The sequence below is a fragment of the Chrysochloris asiatica genome, unplaced genomic scaffold (genome assembly GCF_000296735.1).
Source record: "Chrysochloris asiatica unplaced genomic scaffold, ChrAsi1.0 scaffold00326, whole genome shotgun sequence".
Lineage (NCBI taxonomy): Eukaryota > Metazoa > Chordata > Mammalia > Afrosoricida > Chrysochloridae > Chrysochloris > Chrysochloris asiatica.
Genome location: NW_006408844.1, coordinates 2802651 through 2826025, shown reverse-complemented (window position 1 = coordinate 2826025; position 23375 = coordinate 2802651). Strand labels below are relative to the sequence as shown.

The window sequence follows — 23375 nt, the reverse complement described above, 5'->3', positions numbered from 1 at the left end:
AGCTCAAGGCCATAATAACTAATAATCAATATTACGGGGAATAAGAACCCAGGTTTTAGGCCCCGAATGTGTTTCTCTTCCTTTGGCCCACGATCTCCTTCCCTTTGACTAGTGTTCTTTCCGTCTGTACGTCTGAGTTTCAACCTATGCCTCAGTTTCTTTCCGCCTGAGCGTCTCTCTCCTTCAGCTGTCAAGAGGCTCTATAGCTTCCGTCTCTCTCTCGGGGTTACTGGTCCTCTCGCCCCCGGTGCTTCTTCCTGGTAGCCAGGATCCCAGCCCGAGTGTCGCAAAGGCGTGGCTGGGACACGGGGCCCAAGCACGGGCAGTGCGCGCGGAGCCGTGCTAAGGGGACACGTCCTCTGCCGAGCGCCGGGAGCACCTAGGTAATTCGAGCCTGACGCCGGCCGCGTCCCTTTGCCAGGCGCGCGGGAGGGGACGTCCGCCGCGCGCTCAGTCTCCCTAAGCCCCGACCCCTCCTTTGTAATTTGAATAAAACACCCCCCCCCTTGCGTCCCCCGCCCAGCCAGCCGTCTTAACCCGCTGCCTCCGCTTTCCCCGACTGCAGGCAGCGTGCGCGCAGGAGGAGCGGCGTCGCCTTGTGGGTGGCTGGACACCAGCGCAACTCCTAGAGGGTCTGACCTCCAAGCGCGCAGGGCGCGCAAAGATGAGGGCGCGGCCGCAGGTCTGCGAGGCGCTTCTCCTCGCCCTGGCCCTCCAGACCAGCATGTGCTATGGCATCAAGTGGCTGTAAGTAGGGACTCCGCGTCCACACAGACGGGCCCTGGGACGGGGAGGCTGGGGAGGCAGAGAGCGTTAAGGGACCCCCTCCGGAGATACCGCGAGCGCGCCGAAGACCCGGTAGCCGAACTTGGCCTGAGGGTCGTGGATAAGTCATTCTTCTTAAGCCTCCATTTCCTCTTCTGCAAAATGGGATAACTGTCGTCCTTGCCTCCGGTGGGGTTGGGAGAGAAGATTCAAGAGAAGACCAGCCTCTGGGAGTTGGGAGATGGGAAAAGACACCCCCATCAAGGGGTGCAATCAGGAGGGTGGTTGGGGCTCCAGCAAAAAGGGGCCAGCTCAATCTTAGGTTTACTTGTCAGTGTCTGACCCCAGCTGGAGGTCCTCAAACGCAGTCCTGACCCCTTCTCTTGGGTGACCTTGGGGAAGTCACCCCACCTCTGAAAGCCTCGGTGTCCTCCTCCATGCAAGGAGGAAGACTTGCCCCTTAGATCAGATGAGAAAAGATTTATGAAAGAACCTCATAAACTCTCATGTGCTGTGCACATGTGACGACTATTCCTTAGATATAAATTATTAATGGCGGGATAGGTGGGAGAAAGCTCACTTCAATCCCGCAGAAGGGAGTGTCTACTCTGTTGGGGGCTGTGGATGTTGCCGGGGGAATGGAGTAAACCCAGCCCCTTCCCGCAGGAAGGGTTGGAAGAGATAAGCCCAGGCCGTAAATAACTCTGAACAGGGCAGAATCGTCCAAGAGCCCTAGAAGAGCCCAGAGCCCAGCGGGCGGGCGGGCCCAGAGGAGGGGGAGACCACCTGGTGGGGGCACAGGGAGACTTTCAGGAGTGTGGCCTAGGCTGGGCCTGAGGAAGTTTGTCAGGAGGGGGCAGGGTCAGGAGGCAGATACTTTGGGTGGATAGGTGGGGATTCCTTGAGGAAACACTCAGTGGTGGGAAAGTTCAGGACTGGACTAGGGTCTGGCGTTTGGGGTGGGGGCAGGGAGCCACACAGATAAAATAGGAGGGAACAGATCTTGTGGGCTGGGAAGGGCTTTGGGGAGGGTTCCTGGACTGGGATTAACTGGAAGATGAGGGTGATAGTTGGGCTGCCAGCAAACAGTCTTGAGGTCATTGGCCCGGCAGGAGCTGAGTTATCGATTAATTGGTGATTCACCAAGGGACCTCATTTTGTAGTTTGTTGTTTGCAAGGCCTGTGCTCAGCGGTCTCCCAGCCTTGGGACACCGACTTTCCCCAGCTGTCTGTGATGAATTTGTGGGTACCTGGCATCTTCAGAGCTGGCCTGGAACCTCTGCTTCATGAATTTCAAGCCTTCCTCTTCTCTACGTCTTCCCCTGGCACCATTTTACAGATGAGAAAACAGGCTTAGAGAAGAAAAGGGTTTGCTGAAGAACACTTGGAATGTAAGGAGCTCTGGTAGCATAGTGGTTACAAATTGGACTGCTAATCTCACGGTTAGAAACTACCAGCTGTTCCGTGGGAGAAAGATGAGGCTTTTTGCTCCGGTAAAGATTTACAGCCTCGGAAATCCTATGCAGGGTCGCTATGAGTCAGAACCGATTCCATGGCACATAACACAACAACAACAACTAGTAGTGTGAGAAACAGAAAACTGGGCTTGGGTGACATTGCTGTAGGATAACCACTGGACTGCTAACTACAAGGTTGGCAGTTCAAACCCATCAACTGTTCTGCAAGAGAAAGATGAGGCTTTCTGCTCTTGTAAAGATTCATAGTCTCAGAAACCCTAGATAGGATCTACAGCACCAAACAATAAATAGCAACCAGAGCATTGTAGGGGACCTTCCTCCCCACTCACTGTACAGTGGAGTGGGAATGTTGTGGTTCTGAGAAAACTCACCTGAGCTCCCTAAATAAGCATGTAGTGGGGAAGGTCCTGGAATAGATGGCTGGCTAAGCCTAAAGCCCATGCTATCCACATTTTGTATCTCAAGTTGTCCTAGAAATGGGTAGAGTTAAAGAAGTATCTGCCCTAAAGAAGCTCACAGCCTTTTGGGGGAGATGTTGTTGTTGCTGTTGTTATGTGCCCTGGAGTTGGTACCGACTCATAGTGACCCTGTACAGGGTTTCCGAGGCTGTAAATCTTTACAGGAGCAGAAAGTCTCATCTTTCTCCCGCGGACCAGCTGGTAGTTTCGAACTGCTGACCGTGAGATTAGCAGCCTGATTTATAACCACTATGCTGCATGCAAAATATACACAGTGTGTTCTAGGAGAGGGACCATGGGAGCCCAGAGAAGTGGTTCATTCCACCTAAAGAGAGCCAAAAAAACATCACGGGGAAATGACTTCTGGACTGGGTTTTGAAGGGTGAATGGGAGTCTGATAGACCGAGATGGATGGTACAGCAGACATCCTACATGGAGGAACAGTATAAGCAAAAGTTAGAGTCAGGACAATGTACATGAGGAAACTTGGAGATACTAGGAACATTAATGTGTCAGACATTGTTTCAAGAGCTTTTAGCCATGTAATCTTGATAATACTCCTATGAGGTAGGTGATATTCTTGTCACTCCCATTTTATAAGTGAGGACTTCTTTACAAATGTAACTTGCCCAAGGTCACACAGTGATTTAATCGTGGTACAGTTAAGTGTTGGGCTGCTAACCACAAGATCAGTGGTTCCAGCTTGAGGGAGAAAGATGAAACTGTCCGCCCCCGTAAAGATTTACAGTCTCGGAAAACCTAAGGAACAGTTCTCCTCTATCCTATAGGCTCCCTCTGAGTCATAATTGACTCGATTGCAGTGGAGTTTGGAGTATTTGGAGATTGTTTCATGTCAATCTTCCAACCCCCCTGTGTGGTGGGTTCTGTTATTACACAGAAGGGGAAACAGAGGCACGGGGATTGTTAAACTAATGGAGTGTCCTAGCTAGCAGATGATAGAGACAGGATTTGGAGTCAGACTGTCTAGCTCTGTGGCCTGTGTGCTTACCAGCCTGCTGTTGGTCCCAGGGAGCCACCAGGCAGTTGGGAACAGAGAAGTTCACTGGTGGAGTGGGAGACTGGGGACTTTCCCAGGATGCTCAGCTGTCCTCGCCTTGTAGGGGTTGGATGCTGCTATCCAGGCTTTGGAAAGTGAGCTGGAGATGAAAGGGGCATTTGACACAGAAACTAAAACCACATGTGGCTGAGTGACCAGGGACGGCTACCTGTTGGGCACCTGGGACTCAGCCTAAACTTCTTGTGGACTGGACACTGGGGGAAGGGAGGTCAAAGCCTGGTTTTCCTTGGTGGCACCTGACCAGAAATATCCTGGGGAATCTCTTCTCCACCCCACTGCTTGTTCACAGACTGTAGGTCTCACACCTAAGGCAAGTGCTGGGAGACTCTCAGAGCAGCAGGTGTGGACCCAGGTCTGGGCTGTCCACCTTCTGCTCTGGCTACCCTGTGGGGAAAGGAGGCTAAGTGTAGTTCTAACCTCTCATGAACCACTGAAGTTGTCCACTGAAGGGAAAGGAGCAGCCTCTAGCCTGCTACTCACTAGGTGGTGGGGCCTCTCAAGGAAAAGCGCCTCAGGAGACCCAGGAGGGTATAGCCACAGCAAAGTGGGGTGGAAGAGCTCCAGACTCGGGGGGTGAGGGGACTCAGTCCCAGCCTGAGCAAAACCTCCTCACTATCACTAGCCTTAAGGCCTCAGGCAAACAATCTACTTTAGACTCTCTGAGCTTCACTTTCCTCATCTTAGCTTGGAATCTGGGAAGCCAGGGTTCTAGCTTGACTTTGCCTCTAATTGGCTGTGCGCAGTCTTGACCCTCTCTGGGCCTCAATTTCCCCATTTGCAAATTGGAAGTTGGTGATGGTGTGGGAGCCACTCTTCAGCTTTTTGGTTGACAGATCTCTGACTGAGGTCAGTTGGGGCTCTGTCTTACAGAGGTGGGGTTCCTCAGGTGGATCAGCATGTGTGGGATCGGGTGGGCTGGCTTCAGTCCCATGTGAGGTCAGGGTAGGCATAGTTGTGAAGGGAAAGTTGTATCATTTGTAAGCAAGTCTGGAGAAATAGACTCCAGGCCCCTTCACCTGCCTTAGTTTCCCCATCTGTCCAGATGGGGGGAAAGAAGTGTCTCTCTTGGCTCTGGAGTTTTGACACAAAGTCTGGAAGGGGACAGGAGAACACCCAGGCACTAGGGCCCGGTGGCTGCTGCCTGGAGCAGCAACCACAGCCCCAAGTCTGACAGGATGACGTAGGGGCAACTCTGGGGAGCTCTGGTCCCTAGACCTGGGTCTCAGTTGAGGAGTCATGACTTTCAGAGAGGCAGAGGTCTTCCCTGATTGCCCCAGGGGAAGGTTCAAGGGATGGAGGCCCAGAGAGAGGATGGGTCTGCACGGGGAGTGGAAAGCCCAAAGGGAGCTAGACAGGGCCAGAAAAGGTCTAACTGGGAGCCTGGGCTTGCAGAACAGGGTCTCCTTTGACTTAACTGCTCTCCCACCCTGGGTCACCAGAGGCAGAATCACAAGGCTTCCCTTAACAAGATTCATGCGCCCTCAGCCCCGTCCTGGACTGTTAACCGCAAGGTTGGCAGTTCAAATCCACCAGCTGCTCCTTGGAAGGTTTGCTATGTACAGGTTTGCTGTGAGTCAGAACTGACTTGACAGCACTTCCAGATGAGGGATGGGGCTAGACTCTAAGCCCCATTCTTAGACCCTAAGCCCCATTCCTCATCTGGAAGCCCTTCTGCCCTGGGCAGTAGCGCAGACTGAAGGCAGTGCAGATCCACCAGGTCATGAGTGGCCTGGTGAGAGCACTTAGCACTGTGAGCTCCCTGACTTGGGGTTACAGAGACCCTTGGTCCCTGTTACTGAGAGGCGTGCCAAGCCTGACTGCTGGGTCTTTGGGTTAGATTCACTATATGCCCTGAGCCCCATGCCTAGGGAGAGAAGAATGCTATGGATACCTCAGGTAAGGAAGCCTTTCTTAGAAGGTGACCTTACCTGGGCCAGGTATCCTAGAGCTGCCTGAGGGCAGGGCTACTGATACACCTTCAGGGAACAACCTGGTGACAAATCAGAGCAGGAAGGCCAGTGAGGAGAGACTAGTAATCTAGACAGGGGATGATGTGGCCCCACCTGGGAGGGATGGCTGAAATTCAGAGGCTTTATGGAAGAAGACCACCCAGATGCAGAGATGGGCTGGGTGTAGAGGAAAGGGAGTGGTAGGTGAAGCCAATTGTCAGGTTCACATTACCCTGAAGTGCTCTTGCCAAGGAGACTGCATTGGTGGTGGCCATGAAACATTCTGGGTGGGGAATTGAGGCCCAGGGAAGGGCAGTGACTTGCCCAAGGTCACTTGGTGGTTAGAGGACTAGGCAGATCTTGAGCCCAAGTCTCATGCCCCTCAGCCAGTCCCAGGAGACCCCCAACCCCAGAATGAGAGGTGTCCTTGGTGTCCTACCTCTCCCCATGCACCCCTCACACAGGCCTCTCCTGTGAACTCTCCCTCCCCTCTGTCCCTTTCTGTCCTCTCTTCCACCCTCTCCTCCTCTTGCCCCTCACCCCCAGATAAATCAAAATGGTTTCAATTAGGGATCTGCTGAAGTGAGGCAAATCGGCAAGCTGTCCAGACGGGTAATCTCCCCCTCCCTGCCTCCCGCTCTAATCCTTGATTACCTCCCTGAGGGGAACTTAGTTAGAAACGGTCATTACCCCTAATTACCAGGTGACCGAATCGCCCTCCTCAGAGTGGAATGCTGCCGCCTCTTTGCCTCCTCATCTCTTGCCTGTGGCAAGCCTTTTCCCTTCCCACTGCAAGAAGCTGTGGTTGCTGGTGGCTCAGTTCATGGCAGGGACACCCCCACACTGCATACACAGGCTGCTCTGCAGCTCCTAGCTCTGAGGCAGTTCCCTGGGCTGCTGCACTACCCCACCCTCAGGCCATCAGGTCTCTCCATTCCATACCCTCCTAGGGAGTCTGAGCCCTCACCTAGAAGATGTTTCCCTATAACACGTTGGGAGGCTTGACAACTTCAGAGATGAAGTAATTGAGACCCAGAGTGGGGACCCTGCCAACCCCTGTTTGCATGCCTGATGGGTGCCTGGTCCTTGAGGACAGGATCTGGGTCACATTCATTGCCAAATGACTCTAGGGAGAATAGGTGCTTAGTAACATTCCTCCACAGTAGATCAAGTTCTTTAACTCATACAGCTATTGGAGTAGAGGAAAGCACTCCAGGCATCAGGAAGATTCTCAAGGTTGTATGCAAGTGATGGAGCAAGAGTCTATGCACATTTGTGCTGTTCTCCTGACTCTGGGCTGCCTCCCTCTGGATTTCTGGTCAGGGCTTCTGGGTTCTCAGCCTTTCTGGGTCTCAGCTCTGGTTCTGGATGAGGACAACTGTGACTGAAACAGAAATGTCAGTTGGACCTTCTGGCTCTAGATCAGCCTTCCCTTGCCCCTCCTGGAACTCCAGGGGTCTTTGCTGGGTTGCTGAGGGTCGGTTGGCTTTGGGGTTCCCTATTGCTGTGAGCTAGGACTGGGGAGAGGGAAGCTAAGGGTGAGTCTATGTGGAGTCCTTTAGGGCTGTGACAGCCCCCACTGCCTGATGCAGTCTGCTTCTCAGAGAGGGTCCAGGAGGAAGGCAGAGATGGAGTCCTCGTTTTAGAGTCTTAGATTCCAGTGCCCAGAACCCATATTTGGAAGCCTATAAAATCACCATAGACGTTCCCAAAGCATGAATGAAGTAGTTGTTGTTAAGTGCCGTCAAGGAGTTTCCGATTCATAGCAACCTTGTATAGCAGGGGTGGGGAACATCCGGCCTGTGGGCCTTATAAGGCACTTGGAATCATTTGGTCTGGCTCTGCCAAGGCAACCACAATTCTAGCCATTACATTAGGGGTGAGTTAATTAAATGTTTGGCCAAATATAACAAGCTCATTTGAGTATTGTTGATAATTTTTTATGGTCCGCAAATAATGTTATAAATTTTGGCAGAGAAAAGGTTCCCCATCCCTGCTATATAGAGTTTCTGAGGTGCAGCCGGTGGGATTGAACTGCTGACCTTTTGGTTAACAATCCAGTGCTTATGCTACAGCACCACCCCAGGACTCCATGGATGAAGTCAGCACTTCTCAAACATTGACTTTCATGCTCAATGTGCTCAGCATACTCAGCCAAACAAAACCAAGTCTTTTGCTTTGTTTGAGGACGTCTCTGAGTCTTTAAAATGAAAGGATTCAACATGACTCTACAAGAGGGGACCTGTACACTGTGTTCCTCACATGTACTTGACCACGGAACCCTCAGTGGAGTCCTGTTCTGGGAAATAATGGTTTATAGGTACAAACACTGAGGCCCAGAGAAAACCAGTTGAGTTGATTGTGATCATAGCAACCCCATAAAGGGTTTCCAAGACTGTAAATCTGTACAGAAGTAGACAGTCTCATCTTTCTTCCAAGGAGCAGGTGGTGTGTTTGAGCCACTAACCTTGCAGTTAAGCAACCACCACCTAGCCCACAGCACAAAAGACTCCTTGAGACCCAGAGAGGCGCAGTGATTTCTTTATGGTCACATAGCAAGGAACTGGCAGAGTCTAGACTAGAATTTTTTTTTACCATTTTGGTGAAAATCTTTTTTAGTATCTTTTCCTTTTTAAAAAAACTTTTTATTGTGAAGTAAGTGAAGATTTACAGACAAGATCATCAGCTTTACATTCAACAAATCCTATGCTTTGTTTCATCTCAGTGATTGCAATTCCCTCCTTACAATTGCAACAACAGTTATCCTCCTTCCTCCCTGTCGTTTGCCATTTACATCTTAGATTTCACATGAAACCTAATGAACAAAGCAAAATTGACAAATCAAATGAAGAGGGCAAAAATATTTGATGCACACATACAAAACAAATGTATATATAGATATATATTCATTAAAATGTCCAAAGGGCACATTCTGCAAGCCAGCCTCTTAGAGCCCGCTGTTGTTCTGTCTCTCCCTGCCATTGCCTCTGCCACTGTTTCTGCTGCCACCACTTTCCTAGGTAGGGATCTCACGTTCCTCTCATGCTCTTCCTTCTTGATGGTCCTGGGATTGTTTGCTCCTGAAATGAAAGATTAACTGCTTTCCCCTTTTAGTTATACATCTTCTGTAATTACAGTTTTGACTATCACAATTAACCCTGCTAATAATTACTCACAATTAAATCATAAAATCCTGTCCCCATTGTCCCCATCCCCTTTCACCAGATTCATCTGGAAAAGAAGAAAACTATTCAGTGGATATTCTATTTTACTTCCTTCTGAAACTAACAACGCTCATGAAAGCCTGTAAGCCAGCTACTTCCTGCCTTTATAGTCCCTTGTCCCATTCTTTTTTTTTTTTTTAAGGTTTTTATTGTGTATTGAGTGAAAGTTTACAGGGAAGCTTATCAGTTTTACATTCAACAAATCATACACCTTGTTTCATTACAATGATTATAATCCCCTCCATGTACCATCAGTTAAGAGTATTTCTGTCTATTCACTTTAGCTAAAACAACAACAACAACAAAAAAAAACACAAAACCCACTCAGGCATATATAATAATTTACACCTCTAAAGGCCACATCTGCAAGTCAGCCTCCTGGCCACCAGCTTTTAGTCCCTCTCTCCCCATGAATCTAGAGTCCTCCGCTGCTCTCCCTCTCCATGACACAATCTCTGCCTCCGTCTCTGGTGTCGCAGCTTCTCTGGATAAGGTCCTGCATTCTGATTGTGCTCTTCTCCCTTAATGTTCCTAGGGTCTTCTGTTTCTAGACTGTAAGATTAACCACGCCCCTGTTTTTGTTACAAAACTTCTACCTTTACAATTGTGACAGTCGCAATTAGTCATGATGACAATTATTCACTATTGAATCATACGAATCTTATCCCCATTGCTTTTTACCAGACCCAGCTAGACAAGATGAAAACTATTCAGTGGGGACTCTTTCTCCCGACCTCACACACTCTTAAACTAAACTCCCTCTTGAAACCTTGTAAGCCAGTCACTTCATGCCTTTATTGCCCCCTCATTTTAGGTAGCCAATGTCTAAGTTGCCCGTCCCTGTCTACCCTGTGTACAAAGGGGATAGTATTGATACTTGATGTGAAGATTCCTTCCCTCTCTGTTGATATTTAGTTACTCCATGAGTATAGGTCAGGTTCATCAAATTGTAGCAATTTACCCTTGTTTCCTTTATCAAAAAAAAATTTTTTTTGTTTGTTTGTAATCTTTCTCTAGTCAAGTTCTGATTATCGAGCCATTGAGGCTAGGTCAAATGGGTACTGTCTGCAAGTTTGGGTGTTCTTGTGCATCTCTCCTCACATCATATCAGCTGGATGCTTCACTCTCAGTTCTAGCCCTCTGTGGCTATGTCCTTGTCCATGGGCTCAAGTGTCCCCAGGTCTCACCACACTTTGGACCAACCAGCCCTTCCTTTTCTCTCTCTCATCTTCAGGTCAACGGGAGTCCATGGACTGTGGTTGAACTCAGCCCATTTCTTCATTGCTGCCTTTCCCCCTCTTCCACTCACCAGTAGACCAGTGTGGTCGCCAGCAAGCTTATATGCCTGTTCATGTGTTCTCTTTGAGTTTCAGTTTTAGAGGGGAGTTTGTCCTGAAAGAACTTGATTGCTTGCCTTGATGGCTTCCTGGCGAACAGCTTGCTTATTCTTGTAGTAGCCAGTCATGCTGACACTTTTATTTTGGGTTTTTCCTAATGATCTTTCTTGAAGATGTATCTTCTGTTGCTCTAGCTGTTCCGGGCTTATCTGCTTGTCTTTGCTAATGGGAATGTCCCACCTCCTAGGGTTCTGGATGGGACTCAGGATTCCACCTAAGGTCCTATACTCTGCAAAGATTTTGCAAAAGGCCTGTTTCACTGAACAAGTTCTAGAACCCCTTTTAGGTATTCCAATCACTTATAGGCTGAAGATGGGCTTACAATTTTTCTGTAATCATGTTTCCCAACATTCCTTTCTATCTTACTCAAGTGTCTATTTTTCAATAGGAGGCAAGGGAAACCGATATTCATAAGACTGTCAAGCATTTTAGTAATACTTCCCCTCTTAAAACTATGCCTAGATCCCTGTATCACAGAGCCCTGATGTTCCAAGATTAAGCATGCATCACTATTTACTTCTGTCCCACTTAGCCCATGCAAACTTGTCTCAGTGTTCCCCTGTGTAACTTGCCCTTCCACCTCTATGCCCTTCTTGTATTGTCCTCCCCAACACCCGAAGTAAACCCCCTCACTCCAACCCCACTATTGTGGTTACCTTATATTCCATTAACTCTTCCCTCCATTTAAGACAGTCTATTTTATCCTGTAATGTATCTGACCTTCTCACTACCTGGATCTCTGTTCCTCTGTGTTTACCTTCTTTCACTTTGTGATTGTTTTGATCATAGACTGACCACCCAGATCCTCTGTTCTTATAATTTTATTCTGTTCTTGACTCTTTCATTTGTTGATTGAGTTCAGGGTGATGCTACCACGTACATCATTCTCTGGTTGTTGTCTGTTCTTGTTGGTTCTCAGTCCACAGAACTTCTTTTAGGATGTTTTTCATAGCAGGGTTGGCTTGGCAAAATCCCTTAGCTTCTGTTTATCCTGGAATGGTTTGTTTATACCATCATACTTGATTGACAGCTTTTCTGGGTAGAGGATTCTTGGTTGGCAGTCCTACCCCATTTTTGATAGCCAATGTCTAAATTGCCCATCCTATCAACCCAGTACTCGACGGCACTTAACAACAACAACAATCAACCCAGTACACTGACAAAACATGCTTTTTCCTTGATCTGAAGACTCTACCATTCCAGGTGGAATTTTGAGCAATTGCCTTCAAAAACAAAAGTCCAGTTCACCAAACTGTAGTAATTTATACTTGCTCACAGTATCAAACATCTTTATCTTCACCTGGCTGGGTTCTGGTCAGCTCAGCCCTAACCATCTAAGCTAGGTCAGATGGGTACCAGCTGCAAGTTTGGGGATTCATGCACACTTCCCTGTACTTCAGACCAGATGATTGCTTTGCCCCCAGGGGGCTAGGTCAGTGTCCATGGGCTCAGGAACTCACACATCTCCCTAAACTTCAGAACAGGCAGCCCTTCTTCTTCTCTCCGTCATCTCAAGGAAAACGGGTATCAATGGAACATGGCCAAACTCAGCCCATGTCTTCATTGCTGCATTTCACCCACATGCACTCACAGGTAGACCCAGGTAGTCACCAGTGAGTATACAAGAGTGCTTGTGGGTTCCCTTTAAATTCCATCCTAGAAGGGGGCTTCCCCTGATGGGCTGACTTTTTTTTTTTGGCCTTAAAGCCACCAAAGTAAACTGCTTGCTTGAAGCTCACACAGCCAAAGCGTCTGATTTTTCCTGCAGGTCTTTTTTTCAGTAGGAATCTTCTGTTCTCCCAGCAGTTCTGGGTTGGTCTGCATGTCTTTTCAAGTAGGAGGGTTCTAGGTGGGACTCAGGATTCTACCCAAGGCCTTAAATTCTACAAAGGCTTAACAAGAAGCCTATTCCACTAGGCAAATTCTAACTCCTGTTTAGCAAAACCAATCAGTTATAGGCTAACGGTGTGCTACAAGCTTTCTGTAATCCCGATTCCCACCATTTATTTTTATCCTACATGAATCTCTTTTACACTAGGAGGCAGAGGAAATCAATATCCACAAGACAGTAAAATGCATAAACATTTTTTCTCCTCCTTTACCCACTCAGCCTATGTCTCAATCCATGTATCTACTCAGAGAACACTGTTGTTTTAAGGTTATGTATAATCACTATTTAACTCTATCCCATTTAGTCCATGCATACCTCCCTAAGTCTTCCTCTGTCTTCACTGTTCATCTGTCACCCTCCTTCTTCTTGCATAGTGCCCTCCCCATCACCCAAGATAACACGTGTTACCCTCTAGCCAGTGAATTACTCTCCCCTCTCTCCTACCCCTGGAAGCCATCAAAGAATATTTCTTTTAGTATGCACACTTTTTCTTAAGCTTTTATAATAATGGTTGCATATAATATTTTTCCTTTTGTGATTGACTAATTTCATTCTGCATAATGTCCTCCAAGTTCATCCATGTTATAAAGTGTTTCACAGATTCATCATTATAGAATAGAAATTTTGGGGGCTCTTGTCAGTCACAAAATTTACAACAATCTCTAACATGTATATAGGACTTTATGACCTAACAAATGGGTTTTAATAATTCAATGAAACAGCAATGGGAAGTTCTTAACTCAAGCTGTACATAGTAAATGCTCAGTAAAGAGTACATATTATTATGATGTATACAGTAATCTAGTGTTTAGCAGTATCTGGCACATAGGAGATGTTCAATGTCAAATGAATGAATAATGTTTACAATTCTAACTCACAAAGCTGTATGAGAACCTAATAAGTAAGGTAGTAGGTGTGGGTGTGGGCTCTCTGAACTGGAAAACAGTTTATTAGTAGTGATCATAAATCTTAGGCAGGAGGAGGAGTCCCAATCCTGTTAGTGGCCCAGAGAAGGTAGATTTTCTGTACTCATGGTCACACGGGTCGTAGGGGAAGCCATGGTACTGTCCACGATGGTCGTTTGCCTTCTGGCTTGCTGGTTGTTTTCTAGCAAAGGCCCAGAGACCACTGAGGAGAAGGCGAGGACCAGTAGGGCTGGGGAAGACAACACCGTCTCTCATAGCCCCTTCTTTTTCCTTCCACTGGTTGCTGCCCTTTGGGGCTGTGCAGGGCACTCTCCAAGACGCCGGCAGCCCTGGCGCTGAATCAGACACAGCACTGCAAACAGCTGGAGGGCCTGGTGTCCGCACAGGTGCAATTGTGCCGTAGCAATCTGGAGCTCATGCACACCATCGTGCACGCTGCCCGTGAGGTTATGAAGGCCTGCCGCAGGGCCTTTGCAGACATGCGCTGGAACTGCTCCTCCATTGAGCTCGCCCCCAACTACCTGCTCGACCTGGAGAGAGGTAGGGAGCTGAAGGGGGCTGCTTGGACCTGCTGAATGAACACAGGTGGGGAGGAATGAATGTAGGCATCAATATATGTGTTTAGATAAATGGATGAGTACATGGATAACTGGATGGGTGGAGAGATGGATGGATGAATGAGTGAAGAGGTGAATGAAGGCATAGATGGATAAATAAAGGGGTGGATGAAGGAATGGGTGGATGAATGAAGAGGTGGATGAAGGCATGGATGGATGAATGAAGAGGTGGATGAAGGCATGGATGGACAAATGAAGAGGTGAATGAAGGCATGGATGGATGAATGAAGAGGTGGATGAAGGCATAGATGGATGGACATAGGGGTGGATGAATGAATGATGAACTAATGAATAGAACAGGTATTCAGGCATAACTGAATGAATGAATAAACATGTGGTTGAATGAGTGCTCTGGTGCACAGTGCTTGCATCATGACTCAAGTCATTGCCTGCTGAACCAAAGGCACATGTCAGGGAGGCTCTTGGGAGGAGGTATACAAAAGATAATGCTGTATAAATTTGACAAAATGCAACACCCTTGCTAGATGAAAACCCTAAAGAATGGAATAGAAGGAAAAATCCCTCAGTATGATTTAGGACTTATGTGGAAAGTCAATAGCCAACATTATACTTAATGGAGAAAGCCTGAGAACATTCCCATTGAAATCAGAAAAAACACAGGGTGTTATTACAAGACCTGTTGCTGTTGTTAAGTGCCTTCGAGCTGTTTCTGACTCAGCGTGACCCTGTAAAGGATTTCTGAGGAGCAGCTGTTAAAAGACCTAGTCAGAGCAATAAGAGAAAGAAGTGAAAGCTATCCAGATTGAAAAAGGAGTCAAATTATCTTTTTTCGTGGATGAAATAAAAGTTTTACAAATGAGAGAGACAGAGATAATGCTACAGAGCCCACCCTCAGGGCAGAAACAAATATGCCACAGGTAGTTCTAGGCCATAAGACTGAAATTTCTGTGAGACCCATGTAGGCTAGAGAGCCTTGTGATAGAAACACACTAGTGGATCGCAGATCTCCGTCTCATGGCAAGAATGTCTCTTGTAGATCCTTAATGATTATAGCTAATGTTTCTGTAGCACTTCACACAGCTTCCTTCCTTCCTTCCCAAAACTATGTGAATTCCAGAACAAGCCTACGAGGTAGGTATTATCATCCCCATTTTACAATTTAGGAAATCGAGGCTCGGGGAAAGGCTAAAGGCAAAGCTCAGACACAAGACCTTCCCATAGCAGTTCACAGCAGAGACATAGTGGGCCCTTTACACTCTGGTCTCACCCAACCCAGTTCAGGAGACAGCAGGGGTAAGAGTACCGCACTGTTGAGTGTGAGTAGAACGTCAGTGTGAGTGTGCCTGTAAGGGTGTGAGTGAGTATGGGGGAGTGTGGGGTGGTGGGATGACAGATGGGTGGCCTTAGTGCTATCCTCCACCTGTACCACCCTGGCCACAGCCCCTGCCTCGTGTCCACCCTGCTCCCACACTCTGCCCCACCCAGCCAGGCAATGGACCAGGGAGGAGGGTGGGAACTCTAGCTGACTCCACCCCTTTGCATGGCAGGGACCCGGGAGTCAGCCTTCGTGTATGCGCTGTCGTCTGCCGCCATCAGCCACGCCATCGCCCGGGCCTGTACCTCAGGCGACCTGCCCGGCTGCTCCTGCGGCCGTGTCCCAGGTGAGCCACCCGGGCCCGGGAACCTCTGGGGAGGATGTGCGGACAACCTCAGCTACGGGCTCCTCATGGGGGCCAAGTTTTCCGATGCTCCTATGAAGGTGAAAAAAACAGGATCCCAAGCCAATAAACTGATGCGTCTACACAACAGTGAAGTGGGGAGACAGGTAACCACCCACCCCACCCGCCCCCAGATGGTTGTGCTTGTGCCATCGGCCAGAAAAGGGCCACCCAGTGTACACCGATGGGGGGAGGCGGGAGACGGGCCCCTGATCCACCCACTCCAAAACTGCTGCACACCTCTGTCAGCTCTTGGGAGTTTGATGGACCCCTCCTCCAGGGGGTCTACCAGGACTTGGGTTGGAGAATGTTAGCAGAGCTAGGAGTTAGGAGCTCTGAGTTCTGGCTCTAGCACTAACTTGCTGTGTGATGTTGGGCAAGTCACCTTCTTTCTGGCCTCAGTTGTTGCCATATACGAAGTGGCCTCAGTGTACAAATGGTGTCTCCATGTGCTGGGACCCTCAGCTCTTCCTCTGGAGCTCTGACCCAGAGACATGGAGACTTCTGCAGGTCTGCGAATCTTATGCTAACCTACAGTTCTCCTTGCATTTATTGAATGGGAGCTCCTTCCCCAGCCTCCGGCCCACCTCAACCCTGAAAGTACAGCATCTCCCCAACATTTATTATTATCAATGTTCCATTAGTCCCTCGCTTCCTGCCACGAAAAGGTTGGATGAGTGGATGCCTAAGTGAATAAATGGAGCTTTTATTTTTTGAAAATTAAAAACAACAACAACATACACAATAAACAACTGTATATCATTCTGTGTGCCAGGCACCGTGCAATGTGAACACTCTGTGAGGAGGTATTCCTATCCCCTGTTGTTGTTGTTATGTGCTGTGGAGTCAGTTCCAACTTATAGCGAACCTGTACAGGGCTTCCAAGGCTGTAAATCTTTACGGGAGCAGAAAGCCTCATCTTTCTCCCGCAGAACGGCTGGTAGTTTTGAACTGCTGTTCACAGCCCGATTCGTAACCACTACACTATCAGAGTTCCCTGTTACAGGTGGGGAAATGGACCTAGTGAAGGGCATGACCATCCAGTGTTGTGTTCAGATGTCATCACGGTCCCCTCCCTACAGCCCTACTCTCCTCACATTACACCAAGTGAGTGGTAATGACCTTATGTGCTTGGCCAAGGTCACACAGGGCTTTGGACTCCAGGTCCAGAGGCCTTCATGCTTTCACCTTTCTCTCACACCTGTCTTTCTCATGTGAGGATTCTAGGATGTCCAGACCAGCCTTGGCAGTTGGGGAAACTGAGGCCAAGACACACCATGGGTCTGCAGCAGAGTCTGGCTGGGGACTTCCCAGCTCTGGCGACCTGCACCCAAAGCCCCGGATATCCAGCAGGAGCCCTGGAGTCCAAGAGCCAACCAGCCCTCCCTCCTTCCCTCCCAGTGCAACCCTAAGAGGGTCTTCAGCCTTAGCTGCACGTGAGGCCTATTTCTGAGGCCCAGATGCCAAGGAGTCTCCGGGGGTCCATCTGCACAGTGGGCATAGTCCTCCTCCCTAAAGCTGCAGGGTCTGTGTGAGGATTAAATGAGATAGATCCCGATTTTAAAGTGGGCCTCAGGAAGCTCTGGCTCTCCCTCCTCACCTGTCCCCATTTTATGCTGAGGAACTAAGCTGAATCTACTTTTCTTTCTATTCAAAAGCCCCTCTAGATCCTGGGAGGTTGAACATGCCTCTGAGCTGACTGTCATTCCTGTGTTCTCCTCAGGCTTTGCTCAGCAAATTCCGGATTTTATACCCAGCTAGACTTCCTTGGTCCCCATTTCCTGGCACTGTGATGGGGAAGGAGCCCTCGCTCTGTGCCTCAGTTTCTCCATCTCTTTCTTTGATGTTGGGAGGTGGGTACAAATGACCTGGCACCTTTATGGTTCTTTTCACAGAGCAGGCAGGGTAGAAGGAGGTTTTAAAAACCAAAATTGAAAGGCCCTTGGAAGGCATCTAACTCGTTGCCCAGCAGGTACAGATGGGGAAACTGAGACCAAAAGAAGCTGATGATACAAAGTCACTTCCCAAATCATAGCTACCATCTCACCAAACCCCAGAGCCCAAGTCTCCTCCTTTTCCACCATAATTATTACTTAAACTGATTTTTAAAAACTAATGCTGATTTAACTTTCATAGTTCACAAAATCTTTTCGATATGCCATCTCATTTAATCCATGCAACAACTCTACAAGGTTGGAATGATGTGCCCATTTTGTACATAAGAAAGCAGAGGCACCCAGTGGCTAAGTGGCTTGTTGGAAGTCACCTGACAGGTGAAGTGGCAGTGAGAGATAACGCAGGTCAGGTCAAGGACATTCACCTCAACACTCACTTCTTCCCTCCCTCCCCCTTTCTTTTCCTTTTCCCCCTCTCCTCCTCTTTCTCTTTTTCCTTCTTTTTTTTCTTAGCAAGTATTTAGTGAGCCCCACTTTCATGTGAGAGAAAGCATAGGACAATGAACAGCTGAAGCTTTTGGAATCACCCTCTGATTGGGGTTCAAATCCCAGCTCTGCAATTTTCTAGCTCTGCAACCTTGGGCATGTGACTTAGCCTCTCTGAGCCTTTATTGCCTCTTTGTGAAATAGGGGAAATTATGACACCTCCCTTGGAAGGCTATGTAGCAGTTAAATTATGCCATGTTTTAGAGCATTTAGGATACAGTAGGTGCTTAATAAATAGTATCCATGATCCCTGCAAAGGTCATTCTTCTTCTTGCCTCACTCAGCTGCACCCTGCCCTGCTCCAGTTTAGAGGAAGAAAAATGAACCATAGTTTTCGAGTAAACCCAGTTTTCGAGTAAAAAAGATCAGTGGAGTTGGCAAGGGCCAGGGTCCCAGGCAGGTCGGGGAGGGGCTCTAGCCGCCCAGCCCAATGCCCTTCCTGTCTACAGGCTCTCCGTGCCTCTCTGGAAGTGAAGTGTAAGTGCCACGGGGTGTCTGGCTCCTGCTCCATCCGCACCTGCTGGAAGGGGCTGCAGGAACTGCGGGATGTGGCCGCTGACCTCAAGACCCGTTACCTATCAGCCACCAAGGTGGTACACCGCCCCATGGGCACTCGCAAACACCTTGTGCCCAAAGACCTGGATATCCGGCCTGTGAAGGACTCGGAGCTCGTGTATTTGCAGAGCTCCCCCGACTTCTGCATGAAGAATGAGAAGGTGGGCTCACACGGGACACAGGACAGGTAAGCATCTGACACCAGGCCAACAGGAAAGACCACCAGTACAAAACTGGGTCTCAGCTGGTATTTGGGGAGAACAGAGTTCCTGCCTAGCTAGCCGAGGGAGGTTGCCCCGGGATGCAAAAGTGGAGATGACAGGATGCAAGGGACCCTGCAACAGGGCTTCTGGGAGTGCCTGCTATGCATCTTACCCAGGAAGGTTCCCCAGGTCTGGAGACTGGTAGGAGGTCCCACTCCACCTCCCCCTAATCAGGGAGACAGATGAGAAGAAACATTGAGTCCTCAGGAGACAGAGAGAGAGGCTGTCCTGGCATGAACAGTTAGGGATCAGCACTGGATAGGCAGCATCATTTAGGTAACTGGGGGCCACTGGCTGCATGAGATGCAGGACAGACTTCACAGAGGAGGTTTTGAGGTGGGTCCTGGAGTATGAAAAGGAGTTTGCCAGACTCACACAGAGGATGAGGACATTCCAGTTGGAGGTTATGGTACATACAGTGACCTTCCCCCCCTCCCCCCTCAAGGTTGGGCACCTGATAGGCAGAATCACAATGAATCTTGCTCCCCGAGTCTCAAGCCAAGTCCTGACTTTCACTCAACTGCCCCATGACTTCTGCTCTGGCTCCCCAGACAGTGCACCCGTCTCTATGATCAAAAATGTGATTTAGGGAGCGTTTTGGAGCAGGAGAGAGCCTTGGAGGCCTTCCAAGTGGTTCTCCTGAAATGTTAGCACCCCTGCCTCTTCTCAAAAGCCCTTCAAGGCTCCCTGCTGTCTGCAGATTCCAGTTTGACCCTTAGAAGAACTCCACGCTCTGCAGAGCCTGCCCATCAGCCACCCCAGTACCCCAAACAAGTTCTGTGCTGCCTGCCTACAGGCCTCTGCCCTGCTACACTGTCCTCTCTGCCCAGCATGGAGTTCCTGTTAAGTCTCCTACCCTTAGCTCAAGAGCACTGCCTCCTGAAGGTACCCCAGTCTGCTTAGGTAGTTCTTCTCCCTTCCTGGCCCAGGGCAGCCACCTTCCCTCTGGGAGTCCCGCAGTGGAGGTAGGACCTTCTTCCTACAAGAAAGTATCAGGGAGAGGCTGGACTATCCCCCAGTCCCAAGTATACATTTATTGCACAGGAAAGGCCCAATGCTTCATCAGCTTCTTATTGGGGCAGGAGCCTGGCCATAAAATCTGCCTGTCCCATTGGTAGGACCACCTCGTCATCCTAGAACCCCTTAAATTTCTAACACGGCCCAAAAGAGTATGGACTCTCAGTAAATGTTTGTTGGATGATTAAATGAAGGAAAGATGAATGCCATACAACTTCCCATTTGGATAAAGGAGGACTATGGGGAGGTGGAGGCAGTAGCCAGTCTGTGACCCCCCCTCCCCCCCGCACAAGAAGTCTGCATGAGCTAACCACACTCTCACACCAGTCCTCTGATGCACAGCCTTTGAGGAGAATGGGGTCAGTGGGTGGGATAGTGTCCCAGGCTCACCATGTATGTGCCCTCCTGCCTGACACTGCATTCTCCCACCTGCTCCTGGAGACCTGCTGGTCCCCGGGTTAGAGCTAAGACTGGGATCCCATCACAGTTGCTGAGCTGCTCAGGAAACCAGTCTTATTGCAGACCAACTGTGCCCGGTGGGGCTGGAGAACTCAGGGATCAGCACATCCCAAAGATGGATCTGGACAAAACTAGTCCTGACATGTTACAATAGAAAGAGTTCTGCAATCAAACACGTCTGAGAAATTCTCTTTATGGATTCACAGAGCACGCTAACCTCTTAGAGGCTCCGAGGGATCCTGCAGCAAAGGCTCTGGCTAAGCCAGTGTTTCCCAAAGGTGTTTGCGTGTGGAACTCTTTTATTAGGGAGCCCCTAATAGCATTCCAGAAAACGAGTGTTCTGCGGGGTTAAAAGAATATTGAACCAGAGTGAGGGTGTCTGGGAACGAGTCTGGCACATAGTTGGTGCCCGGCCAGCATTTGCTTCCTCCGCAGCCCACAGTTTGTCTCCCGGAGAGGGGGGGTACTTTGGGGGCGCCGTCCTCACAGGCCAGGGCAGCAGACTCGGAGGAGGCCCAGGCTCCCATCTGGAGGCCAGATTGAGGGGGTCGGTGGATGCAAGTGAAGATGGAACCAGGTCAGGCCTGTGAGACAGGAAGGAATAGGACTGAGGCAGCCAGGATGGGTGTGAAGAGAATGAGATGGGGTGGGGTTCTGGAACCTAGGGGCTGGGGACGAGTACCCCAGAGTAGACAGGGTCTTCCAGACTTTTATGTGACAGTTCTGATCCAGATGCAGCAGCTCCCTTCTCTCATCTCTTCATCTGAGGCTGTTTCATCTCCTGTGCAATGGGGACTGAAGCATCCCCCCCCAGAGGGTCAGAGATGATACACAGTTACTTACATCCACCTAGCCAGCATCTCCACTGATGGTTCCTCCTACTCACCATCTCTGCTGTTACACCTATCCAGTGACTCTGCTATTACCGCCACACCCACCCAGCATCTCCATCATTCGTTACTCCTACCCTGTGGTGCTCCACAATAATGCACTAGACTGAAAGGTCAGTTTGAGCCACAGGTTGATGGTTCAAAGCTACCAGCTGCTCCTCGGAAACCCTATACAGCAGGGTCAATATGAGTCAAAGCTGACTCAATGGCACTTAACAACAACAACCCACCATCTCTATTATTACAGTCACACCTACCCAGCACCACCCACTAGTATAGTTACACTTGTACAGTATTCCCACCGTTACAACTACTCCTACGGAATGTCTCTGCTGTGCTAGCTGCTTCAGTCACATGGGAGGCCTCAGTATCCGTCTGACCTCTTCCTTCCCAGCTGTCCCACTCTTGGCTTTACTGTGCTAAGGAGGTTACCCCACAGCACCACCCACCAATCCCCACCCCCCATTCTCAGGGGACAGGCCTTCACACATATCTGTGAGGTCAGCTTTGCAAACCAACAACCTGGAAATCTCAGTGGCTTACAACCACACACATTTACTCTTATACTCATTACATGAGGCTGCAGGTCAGCTATGCTTGTCCTGGTATGGTGTTGGAGGATAAGCACTGGACCATAAGGTCAGTTTGAACCTCAGAAACCCTATACAGGGTCGCTATGAGTCAGAGCCAACTCAGTGGCACTAACAACAGAAACATGCAGGTATTAGGAGAGACATCCAGTACTCAGTTGTGACAGAAAAACCCAGAGGCTAGCAGACCCCAGAGGGACCTTCATCTAGCCTGGACATCAGGGAAGGTTTTCTGAAGGAGGGAGATGGGAGGTTTATTAGATGAGGGGACTTGGGGCCCCAGGGATTAGATGTAAATAAACTGTGTTAGCTGTAAAAGGCCTGTATGTGCAGGGAGTCTCTTCAGAGGATTTCCCCCTACCTGGGAAAAATGCCTCCCAACCTTCCTCAAATTCCCCCTGGGGAAACTGAAGCCTTATCAGCCAGTGTTTCATATTCTAAAACCCAGCCTTCTTTTCTTTTTAAAAACTTTTTGTTTGTTTGTTTGTTTTTTATTGTGAATTGAGTAAAAGTTTACAGGGCAGATCATCAGTTTTATATTCAACAAATCATATACTTTCATTACAATGGTTATAATCCCCTCCATGTACCACCATCAGTTAACAGTATTTATCTCTTCTCATTTTAGCTTTTTTTAAAAAAAACACTCAGGCATATATAATAATTTAAACCACCAAATGGCACATTCTGTAATTCTGCCCCCTGGCCACCAGCTCTCAGTCCCTCTCTTCCCATGAATCTGTAGTTCTCAGCTGCTTCCTCTCTCCATGTCCCCATCTCTGCCTCCATCTCTGGTGTCTGCGTCTCTGGATAGGGTCCCACATTCCGTTTGTGCTCTTCTCCCTTGATGGTCCTAGGGTCCTCTGTTTCTGGACTGTAAGATTAACTACTCCCCCGATTTTGTTACAAAACTTCTACCTTTACAATTATGACAGTAGCAATTAGTCATGATAACAATTACTCACTATTGAATCATAAGAATCTTATCCCCATCTTTTTTTTTTTAAGTTTTTATTGTGAGGTTTACATGGGAGAACATCAGCTTTATACTCATCGTATTTCACTTCATTACAATGATTACAATCCCTTCCATGCATTATCAAATATCCAAAGGGTACACCACACAGACCTGCCCCCCAGCCGCCAGCACACAGCCCTTCTCCCTCCCTGAGTCCAGTGTCCCCAGCTGCTCCATCTGTGCACGTCATCATATCTGTCTCCATCCCTGGCATCACTGCCTCTCTGAGTAGGGTCCCGCTCTCCATTCTTCTCACTTGATGGTTGCAGGGACCTCCGCTCCTGGGCTGCAAAATCAATCACTCCCCTCCTTTTGTCAAAAAACATCTACCTCTATATTTCCTACCCTCACAGTCAGTCTTGATGGCAATTATTCACTATTGTACCACAAGAGTTTTATCCTCATTTCCTTTCACCAGCTGGGTCCCAACGGATTAGAAATCATTCAGTGGTGATTCCACCTTCCCCCGCCTTGTCTGGAACTAGGCTCCCTTTTGAAAGCTTGTAAGCCAGTCACTTCTTGCCTTTAAAGCCTCCCCTCCCCCCATTTTGGATACCCAATGTCTAAGTTGCCCATCCCTGTCAACCCTGTGTACCGAGGGGGTGGGAGTGATCCTTGCTGTAAAGATTTGTTCCTTTTTTGGGGTTACTACATCCATAAGTATAGATAAAGTTCATCAA

The 23375-nt window shown here is 48.8% G+C and overlaps 1 protein-coding gene across 1 annotated transcript in view; it reads left to right on the top strand.

The window, feature by feature from the left end:
• Nucleotides 1-537: 537 nt before the first annotated feature.
• The window catches only part of WNT11 (wingless-type MMTV integration site family, member 11), a 42604-nt gene continuing 19766 nt past the window's right edge, over nt 538-23375 (top strand). Inside the window, exons 1-4 of the mRNA XM_006875427.1 lie at nt 538-747; nt 13471-13706; nt 15292-15569; nt 18353-18645. Coding sequence (XP_006875489.1) covers nt 665-747; nt 13471-13706; nt 15292-15569; nt 18353-18645 — 890 coding nt within the window. The 5' untranslated portion in view covers nt 538-664. The remainder of the gene's footprint in view (nt 748-13470; nt 13707-15291; nt 15570-18352; nt 18646-23375) is intronic.